At 45.1% G+C, this 25,447-nt stretch overlaps 2 protein-coding genes across 6 annotated transcripts in view; both read right to left on the reverse strand.

Annotated features, from left to right (window-relative positions):
* The window catches only part of GTF2H2 (general transcription factor IIH subunit 2), a 28,910-nt gene extending 20,217 nt beyond the window's left edge, over positions 1-8,693 (reverse strand). The window contains exons 1-5 of the mRNA XM_056112608.1: positions 8,659-8,693; positions 3,696-3,838; positions 1,473-1,550; positions 461-497; positions 207-293 (exon numbers count right to left, since the gene is read on the reverse strand). Coding sequence (XP_055968583.1) covers positions 207-293; positions 461-497; positions 1,473-1,550; positions 3,696-3,751 — 258 coding nt within the window. The 5' untranslated portion in view covers positions 3,752-3,838; positions 8,659-8,693. The remainder of the gene's footprint in view (positions 1-206; positions 294-460; positions 498-1,472; positions 1,551-3,695; positions 3,839-8,658) is intronic.
* Positions 8,694-22,621: 13,928 nt separating this feature from the next.
* The window catches only part of OCLN (occludin), a 64,006-nt gene continuing 61,180 nt past the window's right edge, over positions 22,622-25,447 (reverse strand). For 4 of the 5 annotated variants that reach the window (XM_056112490.1, XM_056112487.1, XM_056112489.1 and 1 more), the window contains exon 9: positions 22,627-24,478. In XM_056112490.1, coding sequence (XP_055968465.1) covers positions 24,377-24,478 — 102 coding nt within the window. In that variant the 3' untranslated portion in view covers positions 22,627-24,376. Of the gene's footprint in view, positions 24,479-25,447 lie in introns of all 5 variants that reach the window. The other variant, XM_056112491.1, reaches the window with a different exon arrangement.

Genomic DNA, 25,447 nt, shown 5'->3' on the forward strand with positions numbered 1-25,447 from the left:
AGGAAGGTATAAATTAATGGAAGAAATAATTAGCTATTTTGCTGCATCAATTCCCTCAAAGAGTTACGAATACATCTACTAGGTTATAGCTTGCAAATGAGTAAAAAAAAAAAAACCAAAAAAGGATTGCACATTTAATAACAAATCGTTTTTGATTAAAGTATCCTTTCTCACATTTGGTATATATTATAATGCCTTTCCAATACCTTCAGAGTACATGTCAGTCTATTTGGCTTTAAATCTTGGTCTTCCATTGTTCTTGATCCATCTACTACCACATAAAGATGGCGCATCTACAAAACAACAGCCACAAATAAGTACAATGTATATATACATTTTTAACCAAGAAGTAAAAATGGTATTTAGTATTTTTATATGTTTGTATGTACATATGTATACGTGCATGCATACATATAAATGCATATAAATTCTGTACCAATAAAGAAAAAAAATAACATACCATTCCAAGTCGAACTTGCCCATGGTGCACAAATACTCTGTTAAAATTATGCAAACATTTTAGTAGAATATCATAGACCACCCCCCAAATATCAATGCTTCAAGCTGCATGCATTTCTTAGGGAAGGAAATTATGACATCAAGCTAAGAGGCACTTTGGGAAGTCCCTAAAGACCCACCTTCCTGCTTTGAGTTCCTTCACCTTACTCTGAGGGCTACAGACGAAAGTCCCTGAAACAACTCGAATAAAGCCCTGAAGATGGGACAGGCACAAGTTCATACACCACACACAGGGCATAGGCAATTTTCAACAATAACAGACGCTGGGGCTCTGCATAGTGAACTGGATTTGCTGCGTACGTGAGTGTGTGCGCGCGTGCATGTGTATGTGTGTGAGGGTTAGAGGTGGAACTGAGAAATATGACGGAGTGACAAGTGTCTCTCTGATGGTGGGTATGGTAAAGCAGCACTGATTTCCTATTGATATGTTAACACTGGGTTGGAGCGATAGCACAGCGGTAGGGCGTTCGCCTTACAAGCGGCCAACATGGCCGACCCGAGTTCGATTCCTCCGCCCCTCTCGGAGAGCCCAGCAAGCTACCGAGAGTATGCCAGACACAGTAACAACAAAGTCTCCAATGGAGACGTTACTGGGCCCGCTCGAGCAAATCGACGATCAACGGGAGGGCCTTTACCTTTACCTTTTATGTTAACACTATTGCAAATCACAGTACCTAAAACATAGTAATAGTGAAATTTATTTACAGTTAGGGATCAGAGATGACTCTGAATAAGTGCATGTTTGCACGCAGGAGGCCCAGGTCTGATCCCTGGAATGTCCAGGTCCCTCAGTACCACCAGGAATGACTCCCAAGCACGAAGCAGGAAGTCGTTCCTAATCGCTGCCGGGTATGGCTCCCCAAACCACTGCAACATTGTAGCGCTGTCCTCCCGTTGTTCATCAATTTGCTCGAGCAGGTACCAGTAATGCCTCAAAAAAAAAGTTTCTATACCTTTTTCTCTTTGCTTTGAAGAGAATGTCTTCAATTGTAGCTTTAAGTGATCCCGATTCATCTTCTTTAAGGATTTCCCTGTAAGCAATAATTACCTCTTTGAAAAGACAAGCTAAAAAGTTATTAACCTGAGACATGAAAATGTCTAAAGATTTTCACTTGAATGCCCACAGCTCCATTTATTCATAAAATCCAGTAATTATAGGGCCAAAGCGATAGTACAGCAGGTAAGCAATTGCACTTTGCCAACCAGGTTTAATCTCAGACACTTTACATGGTTCCCGTGTCCCATCAGGGGTGATCCTTGAGCACAGAGGCAAGAGTAAGCTCTGAGCACTGAAGGGTATGGTCCAAAAACAAAACAAAACCTAATAATTATAAACAATATAAATATTCACCAGCTGGTGAATTGATAAAATATACCATAACATAATCGTATAATAATCATAACAAAAAGGGAATTATTTACAAGTTACAAGTTAAATTTACAAGTTACAGAATGTATGCTGCTTAAAAATAGCATGTGAGGGGCTGGAGAGGTATACAGTGGCCATACGCCTTACACATGGCCAATTCTAGTTCAATCCCAAATGGTCCTCCAAGCACTGCCAGGAGTAATTAAGATTGCAAAGCCAGGAGTAACCCCTGAACATCGCTGGGTTTGGCCTTCCCCAAAAAACAACATAAAATAGTATGTGAGGGTTAGAGTGACAGTATAGTAGGTAGGGACTTTGTCGTGCACATGGGCAGCCTGGGTTTGATCCCCAGCACCCAATATGGTCTCTGGAGCCCACCGGAAGTGATCCCTGAGTAGGGCTGGAGCAACTGTACAGCAGGTAGGGTGTTTGCCTTGTAGATGGCCAACCCAGGTTTGACCCTTGGTATCCTATATGATCGATCCCCTGAGCACCGACAGGAGTAATTCCTGAGTGCAGAGCCAGGAGCAATCCCTGAGCATTGCCAGTGTGACTCAAAAAGCCAAAACACACACACACACACAAAAAAAAGAAGTGATCCCTGAGTGCAGAACCAGGAATATAGGAATATGCCTGAGCATGGTTGGGTGTGATTTCCAATGACAACTCCATAACTCAGCAATTTTTCTAAAACTCACTGAATTATACACTAGAAGGAAACAGTTGAATTTTACCAGTTATGAAAAAGAGTTCAAGTGCCAGAGAGACAGTACAGCAGGTAAGGCACTTGATTTGCATACAGCCGACCAGATTCAATCTCCAGCACCCCATATGTTTCCCGGAGCCCATCAAGAGACTCCTGAGCACAGAGCCAGAAGTAAGCCCTGAGCACTGCCAAGTGTGGTCAAATTTTTTTTTTAATTTAAAAATAAAAGGAACTGGGCCCGCCCGCTCCTCTCTGGAAAGAAAGATGGCGGCCGCACGGGAGCCTTGTGGAAAGCAGGTTTGAGCCGGGCTCGGGGGAGCGGCGGGGACCTCATGGGAAGGGGGGCTTTGTGGGCCGTCCCCCACGCCCCACCGAGGTCGCCAGCTGCCCCCCACGAGCGGCTCTCCGGCACGACCACGACTCCAGGGCACAGAAACCAATCTCTTAACTAGCTAACTTTTAATAGAAATTCTTCCAGGGTCAATAAGTAAAATAGCAGAAATTCAAAACCGCGCGGCCGCTTAAACCAAGTTGTAGAAAGCAAATCATTTCACAACGCTGTTTCAGCATGTCTGATTGGGGGGGGGTGGGTCGTAAACTCTAAACAATAATTGTGCATCTTCTATCGAAATAATCTATCTAGTCAAAGTAGATAGAGTATTAACTAGAACTCATCTGCCTCACAAGAATTGGGAGGGGTGGGAGGTGGGGGTCTATTGGGGCTCGGGGTTAAAAATGAGTATTGGTAAAGGGAAATGTGTTCGGTATCTACATGACTGAGACCTAAACCCGAAAGCTCTGTAACTTTTCCCACAGTGATTCAATAAATAAATAAATTATAAAAAAAATTTAAAAAATTAAAAAAAAATAAAAGGAACCAGAAACATATTATCATGTGTAAGGTGCTTTTCTTGCTTGCAACCAACTTGAGTTTGATCCTAGTACCCTGTATGGTCCCCAGAGCCCATCAGGAATGATTCAGAGCCAGGAGTCAGCCCAGAGCACAACCTGGGCATGATCTAAAAATAAACTGATTAAGCAAAATATTGTTTGCTAAGAAAGAGACACTTCCAAAAGGAGTGGGAACACTTGTCTACTTACCATGTTCTTTCATAGCCTCCTTCCCATCTCTTCGTTCTTTCAGGTTCTTCATCCATTTTTTCCTAATTGTATATTCTTCAATAGACTTTAAAAATCATTAAATTGTGAGTTTTCCTAAGATGTTACCAAATGCATGGAATCAACTGAAAAACAGAGAAGTAAAACAAAGTGAAAAAAATTCAGAATGCAAATTCATCGTACTCTTTACAGTTTACTGAGCAGTGTGATTAGGTGAAAATACTTTACAAAATCCTCATGGAGCTCATTTTTCTCATCCCATGGAAAAATATGAATACTTATGCACCAATTTTCAATAAGAGATTTAAGCATCTTTTTACATATTTTATTTTACTTTTTTTTACTTTTTAAAAACACACAAAGAATGCACTGCAGAGGTCCTTGAACAGGTTCCTCACGGGAAGTGGGTATGGGTGTGAGTGGAACGAGGTTAGCCACAGCTAAAGATTATTAGAGCTGATTTACGGCTACATGGCAATTCATTAGACACGAGGCCCCCTTTATCCAGTTTTGCTTTCCAGGGTTCTAGTCTCCTACTGTGGCTCTAAAATATTACAAATAGACGATTTTGAGGGGCTAGAGAGAGAGACCAGGAGTTAAGGCACTTGCTTTGTACACTGCTGACCCTGGTTCAATCTCAAGCAGCACCAGTGGTGATTTCTGAGCAGCGTCAGGAGCAAGCTGGGTAATGCCAGGTGACCCAAAAAACAAAACAAGCCAGACCAGAGCAATGCGTAAGGCACTTGCTTGCATGCAGCTGACCCGGGTTTGGTCCCTGGCAACCCACACAGTCCCCCAAGTCCCACCAGGTGTGATCCCTAAAAGCAGAACCAGGATAAGTCCTTAACAGCTCTGGGTGAGGTCCCAAAACAATCCAAAAAAAATGGGGTGGGGGGGAGAGAAGAGGGAGAGAGAGGGAGAGAGAGGGAGAGGGAGGGAGGGGGGAGAGAAAGAGAGAGAAAGAGAGAGAGAGAGAGAGAGAGAGAGAGCCCATCATCTCTGTAACTTTCATAGTCACATATGGCTTAACAAGGGAGCCACATTCTGAGACTGCATCTGGGTTGGTGCCATCACGGTGAGGTCACAGGGCACTCACTCAGCTCTAGATGGGGTAGACCACTGATAGCTCAGCCTTTGGCACAGTCCAAACCTTGTTCTCTGGCACATTACCCTGGTCACTGTTCTCACTGTTCTGTTGTCTGAGTGCTGTGGTCAGTCTCCAACTGTGCCCAACAGTGCATGTGTGTAGGAAAGAACACTGTGTGGACAAAGGTTGGGAGAATCTGTAGTTTCAGGTGTCTAATGAAAGTCACGGGTTGTACCCTTGAGGATAATAGGGGACTAGTGTGCACGCTCTCTACCTCTGCATATCTATTATTTTATTAAGGATTTTTAAAGAAATTTATTCATAAATGGCTAAAGCTTACAGCTCAGAATTCAAAAATGAAAGGAGACAATATTAAACCTACACTATAATCTCAATTATTAAAAGTAAAACATAGAGGGACGGAGGGAGAGCAAACTCAAAGGGCTGGGGCAGCAATACCACTCCTGGGAATATATCCCAGAGAGGCAAAAAAGCATAGTTAAAGTGACATCTGCACTTGTTTGTTCATTGCAGCACTCTTTACAGTAGCCAGAAACTGGAAGAAACCTGAGTGCCCAAGAACAGATGACTGGTTAAAGAAACTTTGGTACATCTACACAATGGAGTACTATGCAGCTATTAGAAAAGATGAAGTCATGAATTTTACATACAAGTGGTACAACATGGAAAGTATCATGCTAAGCGAAATGAGTCAGAAAGAGAGGGATAGACATAGAAAGATCGCATTCATCTGGGGGATATAAAGTAACAAAATAGGAGATTAATACCCAAGAATAGCTGAGATCAACACCAGGAGGATTACTCCATGGCCTAGAGGCCAGCCTCACATGCTAGGGGAAAAGGCAGCTCAGATAGAGAAGGGAGCACCAAATAAAGGGTGTTGGGAGGATCCTCCCGGGATGGGAGAAGCATGCTGAAACTAGACTATAAACCAAACATGACTGCCACTCCATGCCTCTTTTGCAAACCACAGCACCCCAAAGGAGAGAGAGAACAAAAGGGAATGCCCTGCCACAGAGGCAGGGTGGGACGGGGGGATGGGGGGTGGGAGGGATACTGGGATCAGTGGTGGTGGAGAATGGGCACTGGTGGAGGGATGGGTACTCGATCATTGTATAACTGAAACCCAAGCACAAAAATTTGTAAGTCTACAACTGTACCTCATGGTGTTTCACTAATAAAAATTTTTTTAAAAGGGGGAGGGGGGCTGGAGCCATAGCACAGCGGGGAGGGCGTTTGCCTTGCACGCAGCCGACCTAGGTTCGATTCCCAGCATCCCATATGGTCCCCCGAGCAACGCCAGGAGTAATTCCTGAGTGCATGAACCAGGAGTAACTCCTGTGCATCGCCGGGTGTGACCCCCCTCCCCCGCAAAAAAGGGATGGGGCACGATGCTTGGGGTTCAATCCCTGTCACTGCCTGACCCCTGAGCACCAATCTGGTAGTAGCCCCCAAGCACCAAGCCAAATGTGGCCCAAAAGTTTTACAAAAGGAAAACAGGACTGGGGAGACGACTGAAATGGCTAGTATATGCTTTGCACGTGGGAGCTCTGCGTTAATACTCAGGGTCACATGGTCCTCGAGCATACGGTGTGGGGGGAGGGAGGGAGAGAGGGAGAAAAGGAGAGAGGGAGAGAGAGAGGAGAGAGGAGAGAGAGAGAAAGAGAGAGAGAGAGAGAGAAGCAGCAGCATAAAGACAGGCCCAAAAAAGAGCCCAATGGGTGAGAGGACATGATTACATGATTTGCAAACTGGAGTTGCAGGATCAATCCCAGCACTGCGTGGTCCCATGCATAGGCAGGAATGACCTCTGAGACTGAGCTAGGTGCAGCACCTCCCCACCTGCATTACTGGGTGTGCCCAAAACACAAAGAAAAAAAATACATGAAGGTAGTATTTAGCCCTTTAACAAATAAAAATTTCTACTTGTTTTAGGGCCCCCCTGATTGTGCTCACAGGGCATTCCTGACAGTGTCTTAACTGGAGTTACCTGATTCAAGCACTTTAACCCTGTACTATTTCTTCACCATAACCCTTTCTGTCAGGCAGGAGTCTGTAATAAAAAGGATAAGTGATTTCCAGGATAAGAGGATTATGGTGTTTGGTTTCTTTGTTTCTATTATTTTTTCATTAAGAACTTAACTTCTGTCCCTAATAATCGGTGATAATGATGGAAACCTATTAACTATAATCCAAGATCATTAACATCCTCATGTGTCCCACCTACTACCTATATTCTCACTCTTAGTTTCCATAAGGGATCTTCTTCCTTGCACCAAAGGAAACCTGACTGCCAAGGCACAAAGGACAAACACATCACTGGCATAAGCACAATATTCAAATCATTGGTCATGGTGACTGAGACCATAACGAGGGCCGGAGAAACAGAACAGAGATTGGCCTTGCACACGGCTAACCCGTTTGATCCCTGGCACCCCGCATGGTCCCTGAGATACACCAAGAGTGACCCCTTAGCACAGAGCAAGGAATAAGCGCTGAGCACCACCAAATGTGTCCCGAAAATGAGAGAGAGAGAGAGAGAGACGACAACCAGTATTTGCATTATTTTTGTATAATAAAATCTAAAGAACTGATCTACAAATGCACTTCTGGAACTCAAATCCACTTCTCTTTCTATGGCACCTGCTATAATTAGTTATTATTTACTAAAATTCTGTCTTCCTCTTGCTGAATGAGCAAAGCACCCCTAACATTTGGAAGAGATTTGTTTGATCAAATTTGTTTGATCCACTCTAGTATTCTGAAGTAAGAAGTGATTTAGTTCTTAACAGCTGCGCTATTTTAATATGCTATGTCCCCTGGAGGGTTCAATCTCCAACATCCCATCTAGGCCAAGGAGCCTGCCAGGAGTGATCCCTGAGCAGAGCCAGGAGTAAGCCCTTAACACAGCTGGGTGTAGACCCCACAAAAAAAATAAACTATACATAGTGGAGCTGGGGTGTGGGTGCTCTGAAGACCAGAAGCTGTGCGGGGATCTATCCCCATGTATGACCAACACTGTACTATCACTGCGGTCCCTAAGCCACATTTTATTTTTAGCTTATTGATATTGTCTGGAAGTGAAGAAACAAACGGAAACAGAACATGCAAGCCTGAAGGCCTGGGGCTCACTACATACTTCCAAAGACTTCTCCACCAGAAACTTCTCCAAAGTGCAAAAACGAGGCCGGTGCTGAGGTACTCAGCCCATCCAACTGCAGATGCTACAGGGGACGTTTTTATATTCCCAAATGACGATTACAGTGCAGAAGGCTAAGGTCAGAAAGCAGCCCTGGAGATCAGGGTACCCGAGGCCCGTGAATCCCAGTAACCCCCTTGGTTACAAACACTGTTGATCGGCTTCCTGGAACTCCAAGCCCAGGAAAAAAAAAAAAGTCCCTTTCCCCCAGCAGCTGATGCGACCCCCATCACACAGGTCCTGTTAGCTGCCAACCAACAGCCGCCAAAAGCAGCTTTTCGCTGCGCCAAGCTCGGAGCCAGGAGGACGGTTCCCCCTACCCCCCACCCCCATCTCTCCCCACACTGCAGCTGGAGTAGAAATCGAGGCTCCAGGGTGGGATGCAACCCCTCGAGGCCCACACGAAAGCAGGAGGCAAGGTACCGAGCCTATCCCGGAACATGCGCCCACCCCCACCCCCCACCCCAGGGCCTTCTGGGCAGCGAGTGACCCCCGATCTCATGTGCAGCTGCAGCGCGCGGACGCAAATCGCCCTTGCCCGCCTGCAGAAGCAGCCCCGGCCCCTCCTTCACTGCCGCCGGGTCTCCAACCCTGGCCGCCGGCCTCCCCGCAGCCAGGTGCGGGCCCGCAACACTCACCGGCTCGCCCCACGCCGCCGCGCAACCAGGCCCCGCCCGCGCGTCGCACGCCAGCGCTTCCGCCGGGCGCCGCGGCCGCGCACCAACGTTCCGGCTGCCGGGCGCTGGGGGACAGCAGCAGCATCCCCGGCAGCATCCCGTAGCAGCATCCCCGGCAGCATCCCGTAGCAGCATCCCCGGCAGCATCCCGTAGCAGCATCCCCGGCAGCATCCCCGGCAGCATCCCGTAGCAGCATCCCCGGCAGCATCCCAGCATCCCGTAGCAGCATCCCAGCATCCCGTAGCAGCATCCCGCGGCAGCAACACGCAGGGGCTACACGCAGCATCCTGTGGCTGGCGGAATCGCCCCACTTCCAGCGGTTCCTTCACCAACAGCTGGAAAAGGGGCATACTTGCCGAGTGGGAGAATCCATAACTTTCTATCCAGACTTAAAAGAACTAGATTTTTTTTATTTTTAAATTTTATAAGGTAGTTCACAATATTTGATTACATTTAATAGTCAAACACCCATCCCACCACCATTACACCTTCCCCCCACCAGATTTGGGATGTTTCCATCACAACCCCAATTCCTATCCCAAAGCAGAACCGAAGGGAAAAAAAAAAAGGCTGAAAATGCTACAAAAAAGTATCCATAGAGGAAAGAGTATGAAGATTGTTCTATTTTTGCAGGGGCCATAAGGCCTTCTATAAGATATCACTAACACGTTGATAAAGGTTGAGCCTTGTGAAATTTAGTATATATATATATATATCTGTAAATGTACAACTGTATATATATATATTTTTTCCTCTATTATTGGTTGCCTACTATTTGAACCCCATGAAATGTGGTGTGGTACTCTTGGAGTCTGGGTAGGGTGTGTTTTATGATGTGTCACATGGACAAGAATGTAGCCCTAGGGTCCAGGAATAAGTTCACTGGTGCTCAAGGCTTGGCCCAAGCATGTGGGGAGCAGCCTTGAGTATGGTGGCGGCTAGGTTGTGCAGGTTTTTAGTTGCTGGGACTGGATCCCTTAGGTCAGGGAGGGGTTCTCACCCGCCCCCCCTCTGGGGCGCCCAGAGTGAAACATCCTGGCCCTGGGTCTGGTAGCATGGCTATAGCGAGCATCATGTTATCTGTTTTTGTTTTTTTAAGTATCATTTGTTATCCCCTCTTACTGTCACTTCCTAATCACACCAGATATGAATTATTAATAATAAACTGTTAGTACATTTAAGACTAAAGGGTATAGGGGCTGGAGCGATAGCACAGTGGGTAGGGCATTTGCCTTGCACGCGGCCGACCCGGGTTTGATCCCCAGCATCCCATATGGTCCCCTGAGCACCGCCAGGAGTTACTCCTGAGTGCAGAGCCAGGAGTAACCCCTGTGCATTGCCAGGTGTGATCCAAAAAGAAAAAAGAAAGAAAAGACTAAAGGGTGTTTTACCAAGTTCAATCCAAATTTATTTTAAAGAAATACATTTTAAAATATCTTACTAGCATACTATAAAGGAATTTGAGAATTTCAAATGACCTACCCCAGGAGTAGATCATTAAAATTATACATGTAATCAGGGTTAACTGTGAACTAGAATTTTTCCCCCCTTAACTTTCCAAAGATAGGTGTGAAGGACTTTTGACTACTGCTCCAGGGGCTACTAAGCCAGAAAGATAGGGATGCAGCGGTGTTACCGGGCTCCTCTGATGCTCCTGCTCTCCGTGCGTACAAAAAATTTTATTGTAAGTCTTCATTGGGCTTGTATGCCCTTCGAGGCACTAGCCATAAAAACCTGATAGCAATCCTTGCTCTCCTGGAGTTTTCTTGCTGCCCAGTGAAGATAACACCAGAGCGAAAGAGCATGGAAGAAGAAAACAAGTTGGAGTTTAAAATAGCATAGGTTGGGGCTGAAACGATAGCACAGCGGGTAGGGCGTTTGCCTTGAACGCGATGGACCCGGGTTTGATTCCCAGCATCCCATATAGTTCCCCGAGCACCGCCAGGATAATTCCAGAGTGCATGAGCCAGGAGTTACCCCTGTGCAAAGCCAGGTGTGACCTGAAAAGCAAAATAAATAAATAAATAAATGAAATGAAATAAAATAGCATAAGTCTAGAAAATGGCTCTGAGCACATGCATTTTGCATAAGGGAAGCTAAATCCCCAGTAACCCATTGCACCCTGAGAACTGCCAGGAGTGAAACTCCATCTCCCCGCCAAACATAGTTAGGAGAGAAGCCCCTGAGCACCGTGCAGTGTCACACATGCACACACACGTTTCAAAAAAAAAAAGGAACATGTGAAGAGAAGGGGTCACTTGTATGTTGTTGATGGGAATGTAAATTGGTGCAGCGATTATGGAGAACATAATCTGGGGGATTCTCCAAAATTAAGAATACAAATTCCATAAAATCCAGTTTTCCTGCTTCTGGATTTACCCCCCAAATATAAAAAAACACTAATTCAAAGAGATCTAAGCACCACCTTGTTGGGTTTTTTTGTTTTGTTTTGTTTTTTGCAGCATTACTTACAACTGTCAAGAGTTAGAAGCAGGAGCCCAACGATACCTAGAAAAGCCCAATACCTCGAAAAGATGAAGTGATAGAGATACACAAGGGAAGATTCTCTTTATATATGTGACATACAGTCCCACGGGCTTGCCAGGAGTGATTTCTGAGCACAGAGCCAGGAGTAAGCCCTGAGCACTGCTGGGTGTGGCCCAAAAACAAAATAAGGACAAAAACAAAAGAAAGGGAGAGGAGGGGAAACCTGCAAGGGAGAGAAGGGGAAATCTGAGTTGCTACGTCTTGCTTAGGGTCAGCTCTTGTCCTCTCCTCTGTACTTCTGCAGGTCTCAGAGGACCCTTTCCTTTTCTGCTTCCTCCCTTCCCTCCACAAACCTGTACTCCTTTTCTTTTCCTTCTGCTCTAACTCGCTATCCTACTCCCAGATGGAATATATTCCCATAAATGAAAAGCTACAATCCCAAATCCCAAGTTTACTGCTTCTCTTTATTCTCCATTAATTTAGGAAGGTGGGACGTTTTTCGGTGGGTGGAAGTGTTAAGTGCTAAGCCATAGTGAGCACGTTTTTTTTCTTTTTGGGTCATACCCGGCAATGCACAGGGGTTACTCCTGGCTCTGCTCTCAGAGGTTACTCCTGGCGGTGCTCAGAGGAGTATATGGGATACTGGGAATCGAACCCGGGTCCGACACGTGCAAGGCAAACGCCCTACCCACTGTGCTATCCCTCCAGCTCCCTCAGCCAGCACCTTGATCCCTGTAAAAACTATCTCTCCAGGCCCAGAAAGATTTTTTTTTTATTTGGGAAACCAGGAAACAAAACGTTTCCCACAAAGTCAAGCAAGCATGTGTGGAGAGAAAACACTGAATCACTGAAAGTTTTCCCGTGGTAAAATTGACTCTCCTTTCTATGGATTTCAATCATAGAACCTGAGTTAGGTAAGACTAGTACTTAGAAAAACAAAATATGCTTCAGTCCCTCGCTGTAATTGTTGGGGGTAATGCCAGTTCACAAAGTAGTAGAACAAATGATCTCATCAAGCTAAATGTTCCCACTTGTAAAACTAAGAGACAACTCTAAAGAATGGAACGATCTCTCCTTTGCCCCGGATGGCTGGACACAATCCATGGGGTTGAGCACTCATGGACGTCCAGATGTATGAATCACACAAGACATTTGAATTATGCTGCTTCAGTGATAGGGAATGGCTGATTTTGGTTGTTCAAATACTTCTTCCCTCTTTTGTTCCCTTTGAACTTTGCTTCTCTTGTTGCGATGGCTGGGGGTCTCACAGTATTGGCTGTGGTGTTTACTCCTTGGCTTGGTGTCCCCTGGGAGGCCCCATTGCTTAGGTTCTCAAACACCAATTGAAAGTACCTTTATGGAATAATTCCTGTGTGCAGAGTCAGAAGTAATTCCTGAAGTAATCTCACTGGGTGTGGGCCGAAAAACAAAACAAACAACAACAACAAGTACCTTTATGGATTTTGTTTTATATTAACTTTTTCCTTTTTATTAGAGAACTGTGATTAACAAAGTTATTTAACAGTATGTGTCCTTTGTGTGTGTGTGTGTGTGTGTGTGTGTAAGTCCCTCTGCTCTCTCCTTTCCCTCCATTGTGGTTGTCATGGCTCCTACTATGAGTGGAGCACACGGCTGGTGGTGGGATTTGGAAGTTTTCAGCTGTGCTACTGATGGGGGTGACACATCAGCTGTGGTGCTCCCCAAAGGGCTTGTTCCTTTGGTTGTGTGCCACCCTCACTTGGCTCAGGTGTAACCCCAGGGTCATACCCCTTGTGGTGCTCACACGTACCTGGCTGGGGAGCCACAACAAATTGCCTGTAGCACTGGGGATGGCAAACAGCAGAGCATCCTGGATTCTACTCAGCACTTGTGGCAACACCAGGGATTGAAGCTCCTGACCATACATTTGCAAGGTGGGCACTATAAGAAGCCCCTGCACTATTCCTCCAAGCTTATTCTAAAGTTTTATTTGTCTACTTATTTCTTGTTTGGGGCCCACACACGGCTGCACTAAGGGCTTATTTCTGGCCCTGACTCAGGGATCACTCCTGGTGGGGTCAGGGGATCATATGGGATGCTGGGAATCCAGTCTTGCCAGTCACGTCGTGCAATGCAAGTGCTTTACCTGTTGTTCTATTTCTCCAGTCTTATGCTAATACCTTGAGATAAAGCCTAAACCATTCCAGAGAAGAACCTTATTTAAAAAAACTCTAAAATTGCTTATAATTGGGGCTGGAGAGATAGCACAGCGGGTAGGGCGTTTGCCTTGCACGCGGCCAACCCGGGTTCGATTCCCAGCATCCCATATGGTCCCCTGAGCACCGCCAGGAGTAACTCCTGAGTGCAGAGCCAGGAGGAACCCCTATGCATTGCCAGGCGGACCCAAAAAGCAAAAAAAAATAATTGCTTATAATTGCATCAAATATTCTTATCATTTCATTTTCTTTTTTTTTTTATTAGTGAAACACCATGAGGTACAGTTGTAGATTTACAATTTTTTGTGCTTGGGTTTCGATTATACAATGATCAGATACCCATCCCTCCACCAGTGCCCATTTTCCACCACCATGGATAATATCCCCCCACCCCCATGCCCCCATCCCCCCCTGCCTCTGTGGCAGGGCAATCCCCTGTGTTCTCTCTCTCCTTTTGGGTGTTGTGGTCTGCAAAAGAGGCATTGAGTGGCAAACATGTTCAGTCCATAGTCTACTTTCGACATGCATCTCCCCTCCTGGGAGGATCCTCCAAACACCCTTTATTTGGTGCTCCCTTCTCTATCTGAACTGCCCTTTCCCCTAGAATGCCCGGCTGGCCTCTAAGCTATGGAGTAATCCTCCTGGTGCTGATCTCAGCTATTCTTGGGTATTAATCTCATATTTTGTTACTTTATATTCCCCAGGTGAATGTCTATCCCTCTCTTTCTGACTCATTTCGCTTAGCATGATACTTTCCATGTTGTACCACTTGTATGCAAATTTCATGACTTCATCTTTTCTAAGAGCTACATAGTACTCCATTGTGTAGATGTACCAAAGTTTCTTTAACCAGTCATCTGTTCTTGGGCATTCAGGTTTCTTCCAGTTTCTGGCTATTGTAAAGAGTGCTGCAATGAACAAACAAGTGCAGATGTCACTTCGACTATACATTTTTGCCTCTCTGGGATATATTCCCAGGAGTGGTATTGCTGGGTCAAATGGGAGCTCAATTTCTAATTTTTTGAGAATCGTCCATACTGTTTTCCAGAAGGGCTGAACCAGTCGACATTCCCACCAACAGTGAAGGAGTGTCCCTTTCTAGCCACATCCACGCCAGCATTGGTTGCTTTTGCTCTTTTGAATGTGGGCCAGTCTCTGAGGTGTGAGATGGTATCTCATTGTGGTTTTGATCTGCATCTCCCTGACGATTAATGATGTAGAGCATTTTCTCATGTGCTTTTTTGCCATTCGGATTTCTTCTTTGAGAAAGTTTCTGTTCATTTCATTGCCCCATTTTTGGATGGGGTTGGATGTTTTCTTCTTGTGGAGTTTAACCAGTATTTTGTATATCCTGGATATCAACCCCTTGTCAGATGTGTATTCAGTGAATATCCTTTTCCATTCTGTAGACTGTCTTTGTATTTTGGTCACTGTTTCTTTGGAGGTGCAGAAGCTTCTTAGTTTAAGATAGTCCCATTTATCTATCTCTGTTTTCACTTGCTCGGCCAGTGGCGTGGCATCTTTGAAGATACCATTAGCTTCAATGTCATGGAGGGTTTTGCCAACTTTATCTTCAATGTACCTTATGGTTTCTGGTCTGATGTTGAGGTCTTTAATCCATTTTGATCTTACTTTTGTACGTGGTGTTAGGCAGAGTTCTGAGCCCATTTTTTTGCATGTAGCCGTCCAGTGATGCCAACACAATTTATTAAAGAGGCTTTCCTTACTCCACTTCACATTCCTTGCACCTTTATCAAAGATTAGATGATCATATGATTGAGGGGAGATGTCAGTGTATTCAACCCTGTTCCATTGGTCTGCAGTTCTGCCTTTGTTCCAGTACCATGCTGTTTTAATTATTACTGCTTTGTAGTACAGTTTGAAGTTCGGGAGGTTGATTCCTCCCATTTTCTTTTTCCCAAGAATTGCTTTAGCTATTCGTGGGGGCTTATTGTTCCATATAAATTTCAGGAGTGTTTGCTCCATTTCTTTGAAGAATGTCATGGGTATCCTTATAGGCATTGCATTGAATTTATACAATGCTTTCGGTAGTATTGCCATTTTGACAATGTTAAGTCTCCCGACCCATGAGCAGGGGATATCTTTCCATTTCCTCATGTCCTCTTTTATTTCCTGAAGTAGCGTTTTGTAGTTTTCTTTGTACAGGTCTCTTATCATTTCATTTTCATTTTGAAGCCACACCTGTTGTAGCTCAGCAGCCTCTCCCATCAGTGATGCTCAGGGGACTGACCACATGGTGCTGGACCTAATGCTAGCAAAGCACAGACTCAGGTCCTTGAAGAATCTCCTAGTCTAGTTTGCATTAAGATATGTAAACTCTGACCTGTCTTTTTTTTTCTTGCAGTGGGGTGGGGGTACACTGTGGGGTTACTTCTGGCTCTGCGCTCAGGAATTATTCCTGGCAGTGCTCTGGGGACACTATGAAATGAATCCAGGTCAGCCACATGCAAGGTCAGCGCCCTTCCTGCTTTACTATCTCTCCAGCTCTCTATCTTTTAAAGCATTTTCTCACCTATGAAAAGCCACAGCACCAATCCCAATGCACTTAGCTTCCTAAATTGGAAAATTATTTACATGAAAGGCTTATGAGAAGAACTCAAGTGGAGAGCATATACATGCCATTTGATTTCTAGTACTGTAGACCCCTAGCACTGCAAGGCGTGGCCTTTGATATATATCAAAAAAATCCAGCTCCCGGAAGCGCACGGCCGCATTAGCGGCCGCGCAACATCTTATCATCTCATTCCTACTTTAGACAAACTGGCAGGCTACCGAATGTAACCTGCCCACATGGCAGAGTCTGGCAAACTCCCCGTGGCATACCCAATATGCCAAATACCAGTAACAATGAAGGGTCTCATTCTCCTAATTCTGAAAGAGCCTTGAATATGGCACTTTTTTTAAAAGTCTCAGGGCTAGGGTGAAGGAGACGTTACTGGGGCCTGCTCGAGGCAATCGATGAATAAGAGGATGGTTGTGATTGTGATTGTGATATATATACATATATATGTATATGTGTGTGTTTCTCACTATTAAAAATTGTATATGTTTTGGACACTACTTCCACTACCCAGCCATCGTCACACTCCAGGACGCTTTCCGGACCCGCGTGGCAGCTCCAGCCGAGACCCACACACGACTGAAGACCCACAGAACAAGATAAGCGGAACTCTCTGAGACCTTGGACTCCAGGCTCGGCGGACCCAGGAACAGAGCTTCTCTGCTTGCTCCCACCAACCACAGGTGACAAAGGGATTCTAATCAGGAGCCCCACCCTACCCTGCCCTGTCTGCTTCCATCAACCACCCAGGGATCGAATTGCGCACAGGAGACCCACCCTACCCAGATAAATACCCCACTGGCAGACAAAAGAAAAAATAAATAAATAAAAATTGTATATGTTTTAGGGCTACACCCAGGGATGCTCTGGGCTTGCTCCTGGCTCTACACTCAGGAATTTACCCCTGGAGGTTCTTGGGGAACCACATGGGATACTGGGGATCAAACCTGAGTTATCTGCGTGCAAGGTAAATGCCCTGCCACTGTACTATCACTGTGGTCCCCTAAAAAATTAAACAGAAATAAAACGGTGGGAGAGACAGCTCAACAGCATTGTATGCAGGAGTTGGGGTATTTAGTGGGGTTGGGAGGCACCCTAGTGGTGCTAGGGCTTCCTCCTGGCTCTGTGCTCAGGGGTCACTTCTGAAGGGGCTCAGAGGACCATATGGGGTGCTGGGTCAGTTGTGTGCAAGGCAAGCGTCCTGCTATACTATCTCTCTGGTCCCAGGAGCCAAGTTTAATCTCTGGTAACACACAGTTCCTTGAGAACTTTCCAGAGTGACCCCTAAGCACAGAGAGTATGAGGCAGTCCCCTGAGCACTTCTGGGAATAACTCCCTCTCCAACCAATAACACATAAATTATGATTTTGAGTGTGCAGTCTTGATCTTGTTCAAAAACCCTCTATGGGGGTCCGATAGTATAGCACGTAGGGCATTGGCCTTGCATGCAGCTGACCTGGGTTTGATCCCCGGTGTTCCATACGGTCCCCAGAGCAATGCCAGGAATAATTCCAGAGTGCAGAACCAGGAGAAACCCCTGAACACTGGGTGTGAACCCAAAAAGCCAAAAAAAAATACCCACCAAAAACAAACCCAAAAAATCTCTCTGTGGCCCCTATAAGCGGTCCCTTGGGAGTGTGGCAGAAGGGACTGCCCCATTGTACATCAGGAGCTCATGTGGCTGCAGCGTCCTTCCAAGATGGCGAACAGAAAGCCAGGTCTGCAGATGGCCAGGAGCGCTCAGGAGGATGGAGCTCTCAGGGCCAGGCTGCATCTGCCAGCAGCTCTGACGCCCCACGTCATGACCCTGGCTGAAGTCTCAGGTGATGTGCCAGAGGAAGTTTCCACAGGTCAGTCAGAACCTGTTTTCTGGATGGGTGGACTTGCTGATTGCCGGATAGGGCCATAGGGACAGGACGTTCAGATGACCAGGGTCTGAACAGACAACTGAGCCACAGCAAGTGATGGCCAGAGGGCAGCCCAGACAGGCCCGTACAGGTGGGGCCAGCGGATTCTGTGAAAGCAATCAGATTGAGGACACCCTTTGTCACAGTCGCCAAAGAGGCTGGGTATGTCATGTTCTTTCTCTAGCTCCAAAGCAGCATTTTATTTTTGCTTTGGGGCCTCCCAAACAGTGCTCAGAGGACCTGGGGCCCCTCCCATGAATATTCCATCTGATGATGCTCAGATCCTGTGCTCTGCAGTGCTGGGTACTGCCAGCTGGTGCTTGGGGGACCAGGAACAAAACCCAGAACATCCACCTGCCAGGTGAGCACTCCAGCTCTTCCAGTCACCACCCTGGCATTATTTAAACACGATGTTCTCAAAAAACTATCCAAGTGTTCTCAGTCAGAGAGACGGCACAAATTAAGGTGCTTGCCTTGCGTGCTGCTGACTCCAGCTGAACCCCGGGCACTATGTGGGTCCCCAACCACAGCCAGGAGTGAGAACAGACCTGTGGTTAGCCCTTGAGCACCACCAGCTATAGTTCAAATACCCAACCCCCCCAGGAAAGCTACCCTCCCCTCCAACTTCCCACAAGAAATATTCATTTCAGTGGTGGGGACTCAACAGTAGAGCTCAGGGGCCACTCCTGGCTCTGTGCTCAGGGGCCACCACTGATAGTGCCAGGAGGGCCACAGACAATGCCTTAATTCAAACCACTGATGTGGCCACAAGCAACCTCGTGTAAGGCGAGTGCCTTAACCTCTGTGCTATCGTTCCAGTCCTAGAAAGGTTAATTTCTAACCTATTTAATTTTGGTTTTGGGGGGCCACACTCAGCAATACTCAGGAATAACTCCTGGCTCCGTGGTCAGGAATCACTCCCTGGTGCTCAGGGAAACACATGTGATGCCGAGGATTGAACCTGGGTTGGCCACATGCAAGGCAAGTGCCCTTCCTTATTGCTCCTGCCCCTCTAACCAATTTCTAACTCTAATCTCTGCAAAACACCATTGGAAGAAGGATCTCTCTCCTTTTCACCCAAGAGGTCACACAGTTGGTGTCGTAGAACACAAGTTTCCAGGTTGAGTCTGAATCGATTCCCCAGGAGAGACAAGTCTAGATGAGACATTTCCGACTCAAAGCTTAAAGCAGGGAAACAGCAACAGTGGCGGCAACATCGGTGCAAATTCCAGTACCACATCCAGGCCCCTGAGCACCTCGAAGGGCCACTACTGAGCCAGAAACTGCCCTTGAGAACAGCTAATGTGGACCCCCTCAACCTCTAGTGTGTGTGTGTGTGCGTATATGTATAATATATATCTATCTATATACACACAAAAAATACACACATATAATGAATATATATTTATGTATATATACACATATAATGAATATATATACACATATATGCATATATATGCAAAATACACATATTATATATATATTTATGTATACGTTTGTGTATACTTAAAAAGTAACCCTCCATGTGGGGTCATGGTCCTCCCGTTGTTCATCAATTTGCTTGAGCGGGCCCAGTAACGTCTCCATCATGAGACTTGTTGTTACTGTGTTTGGCATATCGAATACGCCTCAGGTAGCTTGCCAGGCATTTATGGGCCATAGGGATAAGGATCAGGAGGTAGACCATCTACCTTGTAGGCATAAGGTTTCGAGTTTCACTTCACATGCTGGTAGGATCCCCAATGCCACATTCAAGTGTGCAACCCTGGCATTGTCAAAAGAAAGGAGGGAGGGGAAAATTATTTGGGGGCGGTGGTGTGGGGGTGGTCATACCCAGTTGTGTTCTGGAATGACCTCTGGTGGTGCTAAGGGGATCACATGTGCTGAGGGTTCAAATCATGGACACAGCCACTGTAAGCTGCAAGCAAGGAGGCAAAGAGGCTCCCCTCTGTGCCATGTCTCTGCCCGCCCCTATATATTCGTTGCCATTGCTTAAGGGACACACCTGGCTGTGCTCAGGGCTTATTCCTGGCAGAGTTAAAGGATCCCTGCTGCTGGTGACCCTATGAAGTGCCTCTTATCAAACCCGGGGTGGCTAAATGCAAGGCCAGCACCCATCATATCGTCTCTCTGCGCCCTTAAAAGGATTCTTAATTTTTTCTTTACTTACAAGATTGTACACTGGAAACCTGTTATAATGAAAACCATAAAAAAAAAACAGCTCTTTTTATTAGCATTTTTTAAAGAGGTACTTAAAATGTATTCAAAATGAAACTAGGATATTTCATTAGCATCAAGCAGAATGATCTCACCTTACCCAAACTACTAATTTATTAAAGTCAACCTAGAATGGGAGAGTAGAACCTAGTATTACAACAGACCAAGACTTGAATCCGACTTTAGTTACTTACTCATGTGACAACAAACCAGTTAATCTATCAAATCATTCATTTCCTTATCTGTAAAGTGGAAAGGATGAATGGTTATAGATCAACAGATTGTTGTAGGGATTAAATATTTCATGTGTATATAATATGACCTCTACTATATGAATAGACAAAATTATTTCAAATTACTGGCCAAATTATTCCTACCTGTGACTTCTGGGTCATGGGTACATGATTACAGCTTTCTGGTTTTTGTTCTGGGGACACTCCCAACTATGCTGGGGCTGCTCCCAGCTTGCTGTTGTAGGGAAGGGAGGTTTGCTCCCAGACGTACTGGAACTTGATGTTCCCACACGTAAAGGATGTCCTTTACCTCCTTTGCAGTATCTCCCCAGCCCCCCAAAAAAATACCCAGTCCCATATTTCTGTATTTTTCAAACACTTTTCTCTACCTTCCCTTAGTTGTTGTTCTTTTTCTTTTTTTAGGTCTTTGGTTTTGTTTTGTTTTTTAATCTTGGGTCACCTCTGGTGGTGCTCAGGGGTTATTATTGACTCTACACTCAAGAATCACTTCTGGCAGGCTCCAGGGACCAAACAGGATGCTAGAGATTGAACCTGGGCTGGCACAAGCCCTACCTGCTGTACTTTGGCTCTGGCCGCAGCTGTTGTGGTTCATGTTAGAGTGACAGGGGTCCTTCACATTTCTGGATGTGGTGCTCACACATTCTGCTGCAGTGCTCACAGGTGGGGATGGGGCAGGAGATGCCCATCGGGTTGCGGTGCTGCTGGGGTTTGTGCTTGTAAGCTGTGGCGCCTGTACACAGGATCAGGTTGCTTGCGGGGAAGGTCACTGCAGTGTGGACGCTGCAGAGCACTGGGGACCTTAACTTCCAGCATGCGGCCGGCACATCTGCTAATGGTGATGCCCTCCGGAACCACTCCCCTTGAGTTGTGGTGCTCACACACCTGACTCTGGCGCACCTGGAAACTGCTGGCGATACTGGGGATCCCAGAGGGCACAGCTGCCATGTTCAAGGCGCACGCTTCCAGATCATGCTTGGGCATGCTGCAGCCCCCACCAGCACCCCTACAACTTTATGCTTGCAAGATGGGGCATTCTAAGACTCTGAGTTATGGGTTGCACCCCAGCTTTCTGTTTCTTTAAAAATTTTTTAAAAAGGAAAACTTAAAATCCTCATATCTACTTGAGGTCGCTCCCCAGGGTGCTCAGGGATCACGTGGTAGCAGAGGGTGAATCTGCCTCCTCCAGGCACAGGGTGTGCTCAGCCTGTCTCCTCCCTCCTTGCTCGCTACTTTTCCGACAAAATCACAGTCGGCCGGGACAACAGTACAGCAGGTCATGTATTTGCATTGCACGCATTGTATAGACCTGGATTCTATCCCTGGAAACCCACAATGGTCCCTTGAGCCCATCAGGAATGATCTCTGAGCACAGAGTCTACAGTAAGCCTTGAGCACCACTGGGTGTGGACCAAGCACCAAAAGCAAAACAGTACCCAAAACAAAACAAAACAAAAAGCAAAAAGACATTTAAAAAAATCAGTTTAGGAATAAACCTTTATCAAATGGACACCAGCACTTCCCTTGTACTCAGACAAGCCTGGCTGAACCCCTGACACTCAGGAGTGATCCCTGAGCAGAGCCTGGAGTAAACCCTAAGCACCACCAGGTACAGATGACCCCCCTGACACCATGCCCCAGAAAAAAGAATTACAGAAGATAGAAAAGAGATAGAAAAGACCTCTGAAATCTAAAGCACTTACTTTACAGATCAGAAAACTAAGTGACTTTCCAAAATGGTCTTTATCTGGCCAGAGTGATAATACAGCACGTAGGGCACTTGCCTTGCATGAATCTGATCTGGATTCAATCCCAGGCAACAATAAGATCCCCAAGCTCAACAGAAGTAATTTTTTTTAAAAGATATATTAGTTTCCCCCAAAGTAGAGACAGGGTAAGAATTACAGTGCCTGCCATAGAGGCAGGGGGTGCCATGGGGGTGGCGGGAGGGATACTGGGGACATGGGTGGTGGAAAACGTACACTGGTGGAGAGATGGGTGTTTGATCATTGTATGACTGAAACTCAATCATTTATAATCAGACGTCATGGTGATTTAATTAAAAAAAAAGGGAGAAAGTATTTTAGTTTTATTTATTTGGTTTTTGGGTCACATGTGGCAGTGCTCAAGGGTTATTCCTGGCTCTGCACTCAGGAATCACTCCTAGTAGATTTCTGGAGGACCACATAGGATGCAGAAGCTCAAACGTAGGCCTGCTATGTGAAAGGCAGATGCCTTTCCCTGCACACTATCTCTCCAACCCCGCCAGGAGAAAGCCCTGAGCACTGCTGGGAAGGTCTCCAAACAAACAAAAACCCCCAAACACACAACCTATTTAATACCAGGCTCCACCAAAAACAGCCTAAAACTGGCTCCTGAAACTGTAAGCACCACATCTGAACAGTGATTTGTTTGTGTGGGTTTTTTTTTTATTTCAAAATCCAATTTCATGTAAAATTTTACAATGCAAACTCATGCTGCTTGATTTTCTTCCTTCAGCTGAATTGCCTTCATACACTAAACACAATGACTTCCAAATCCCCAAACTTTACATTTTTAACACGCACAAAACACAATTAAGCTGCTTGAGTTCTTACCATCTAGTGTGAATACAAAAGGCATAAAAAGCATCAACTCTGATCTTCTGCGGTAAGCAAAGCATATAGAAAATTAAGAATTTCTTCAATTTGAAGAAATGGATAATGTTATAACAAAAACATGAACATTTCTCTTTGGACAACGATTCAGACATGTATATAAAAAACTACACACTTAAAGGTCTGAACTGCACAGTGATGATTAAAATTGAAGATTGGTCATCAAAAAATTTTCAGGAAAACAGAGTTTTTAATGGGTTGGTGGTAATCAGTCAAAGTACTATCAGCTAATTTTACTCTGAATTTAAAAGTGCCAAAACTTAAGGGCACCTTTTGAAATTACTTCTTGTTTTAAGGTTTTTCATTTTACTTCTAGATAAATCAATCTTCTTATTACCAAAGGAATGGGACACTACCAACCAGCACAGCAAAGTAGTTTAAAACAAAACAGATATAACTGCTCTGTATAGTATTATACAGCTTAATATTAACATCGCTAATAATGCAAAACAGATATATTATAGAAAGAAAATACCAGGCTTAATACCTTATGAAATATGTACAGAACTTGAACATTTCTGTAAGATATAATGCATGACACAAATGAATTATATTGTAAGCAGGTATTCTGATACAATAAAAAGCTTAATTGGTTAAAAAAAACATGTAAACCATGAAAGATAAAAAGTATTCAAAAAATACAGTACATAACAACATTCTAGACAGAAGCTTTAAACTTTGTACATACATATTTGCTTTAAAAAATCAGTATTTAAAACTCTTACATTTGTTACTTTTACATGATCTTTATTACCAGGATAAGATAAAAATAATAAAAAGTTCTTTTAACTTTTTATATACAGTAATCACCAAGAAGATTGGTAGAATATCCACAGTAGCTAAAAAAGAAAGACTTAAAACTGTATTATTAATACAGTCATAAAATAGACAACCAAAATCCCAGGCAGGAGACAATCCTCCCACACCGGTGATTTCACTGCAGGAACCCCATTCCCTGGAACAGGAATGACAGTGACAGAGACTGAAGGAAGGATTCTGGGAGGATTAATGAGATCAGCGAGGAAAGTAACGAACACACTTCAGGATTAAGACGTGTTCGCTCGCTCGCTCGCAGTGTGAAAGCCACAGCACAGCTCATTCCAGGGCCTTCCAAAAGGCCTTCAGAGACTACCACAAAGTCTCCAGCAACAGTTCTGAATGCAAGAACCAGCAGAAAGCACGAATTTCCTCAACTGGAGTGTTTAACCGGGGGGTTTAACAAAAGCTATTTATAAAAATGCTTCAACACTGATATTAAAGGGACCCAAACTTTGTAATGAGCACAAAGGTTTGGTGTGTCTGGTTAGAGTCCAAAGTCTTTTGCCTTGTGTCAACACTGCAGATAGTCAGAAAACATCTAAAGCTCAATGTGGCATCTGCCTTCTAAATTTTCCGTTTATCATAATCTCCAACCATCCTCTTGATGTGTGACAATTTGCTCTTCAGCTGCTTGCAATAATTCTTCTTATTTTTGTAATCTGCAGACTAAAACGGAAAAGAAATTTTATCACAGAACTTTATTATTATCATCATCATTATTATTTTGGTGTTGGGCCATTTACTATTATTACTATTTTGGTGTTGGGGTCACACTCTGTGAGTGCTCATGACTTATTTTAGGTTCTGCACTCAGGACTCACTCCTGGTGTTGCTCAGGGGAGGTGCCAGAAATCCAACATCCAACATGGGTCAGCCATGTGCAAGGCATGACTCCAATCTATTATACTATTGATCTGTACTATGGATCCAGCCTCTGTAAACTGTCTTTTTATAACAAAAATAAGTGAACCAAGTTACACAACAAATCACGAAGGAATCTCACAAGTACTGAGCACAAGAATTCACATACAAAATTCATACCGGGTGATTCCATTTGTAGAATGCCAAAAGAGACAAAGCTGATGGATGATGTTAGTAGTTCTATGTGAGTTCCTGAGGTCCAGTCCTGGGGTACCACAAGACCTTAACCATCAGATGTGTACCTGATGCCCCCACACCTTCCTGCCCCACCCCAAGGATGAAGCCCCACAAGAAGTAAAAAAATTGAAGCAGGGGGTCAGAGAGATGGCTACAAGGACTGGAGTATGTTTTGCATATGGGAACCCTGGGTTTCTGCTCTGGTGTCACACTGCACTTTGAGGACTTCTGAGTGTGGCCCCTACCACACCCTGAATTTCCTGAAACTCAGCTGGGATGTGGCTTCATTTCTTTTGCTGTATGGGGTCCCCTCTTCTCTCTCATGGTTCATAAATGAAAGTGCCAAAAGAGATGAGCACAGGGAAGGGAAGTGGGAGGGGATACCAGGACATCTATCTGCCTTCTTTAGGGGGGCCACACCTGGAGGTGGTACTGGCAATCAGACCAGGGCCAGTCACATGCAAGGCAAATGCTTTATCCCTGTACTATCCTGAGGCCTGGAAACATATTTCTTTGTCTGGGTGCCAGGCTGCTGTG

Source organism: Sorex fumeus, unplaced genomic scaffold (assembly GCF_029834395.1).
Source record: "Sorex fumeus unplaced genomic scaffold, SorFum_2.1 ptg000018l, whole genome shotgun sequence".
NCBI classification, from domain to species: Eukaryota; Metazoa; Chordata; class Mammalia; order Eulipotyphla; family Soricidae; genus Sorex; species Sorex fumeus.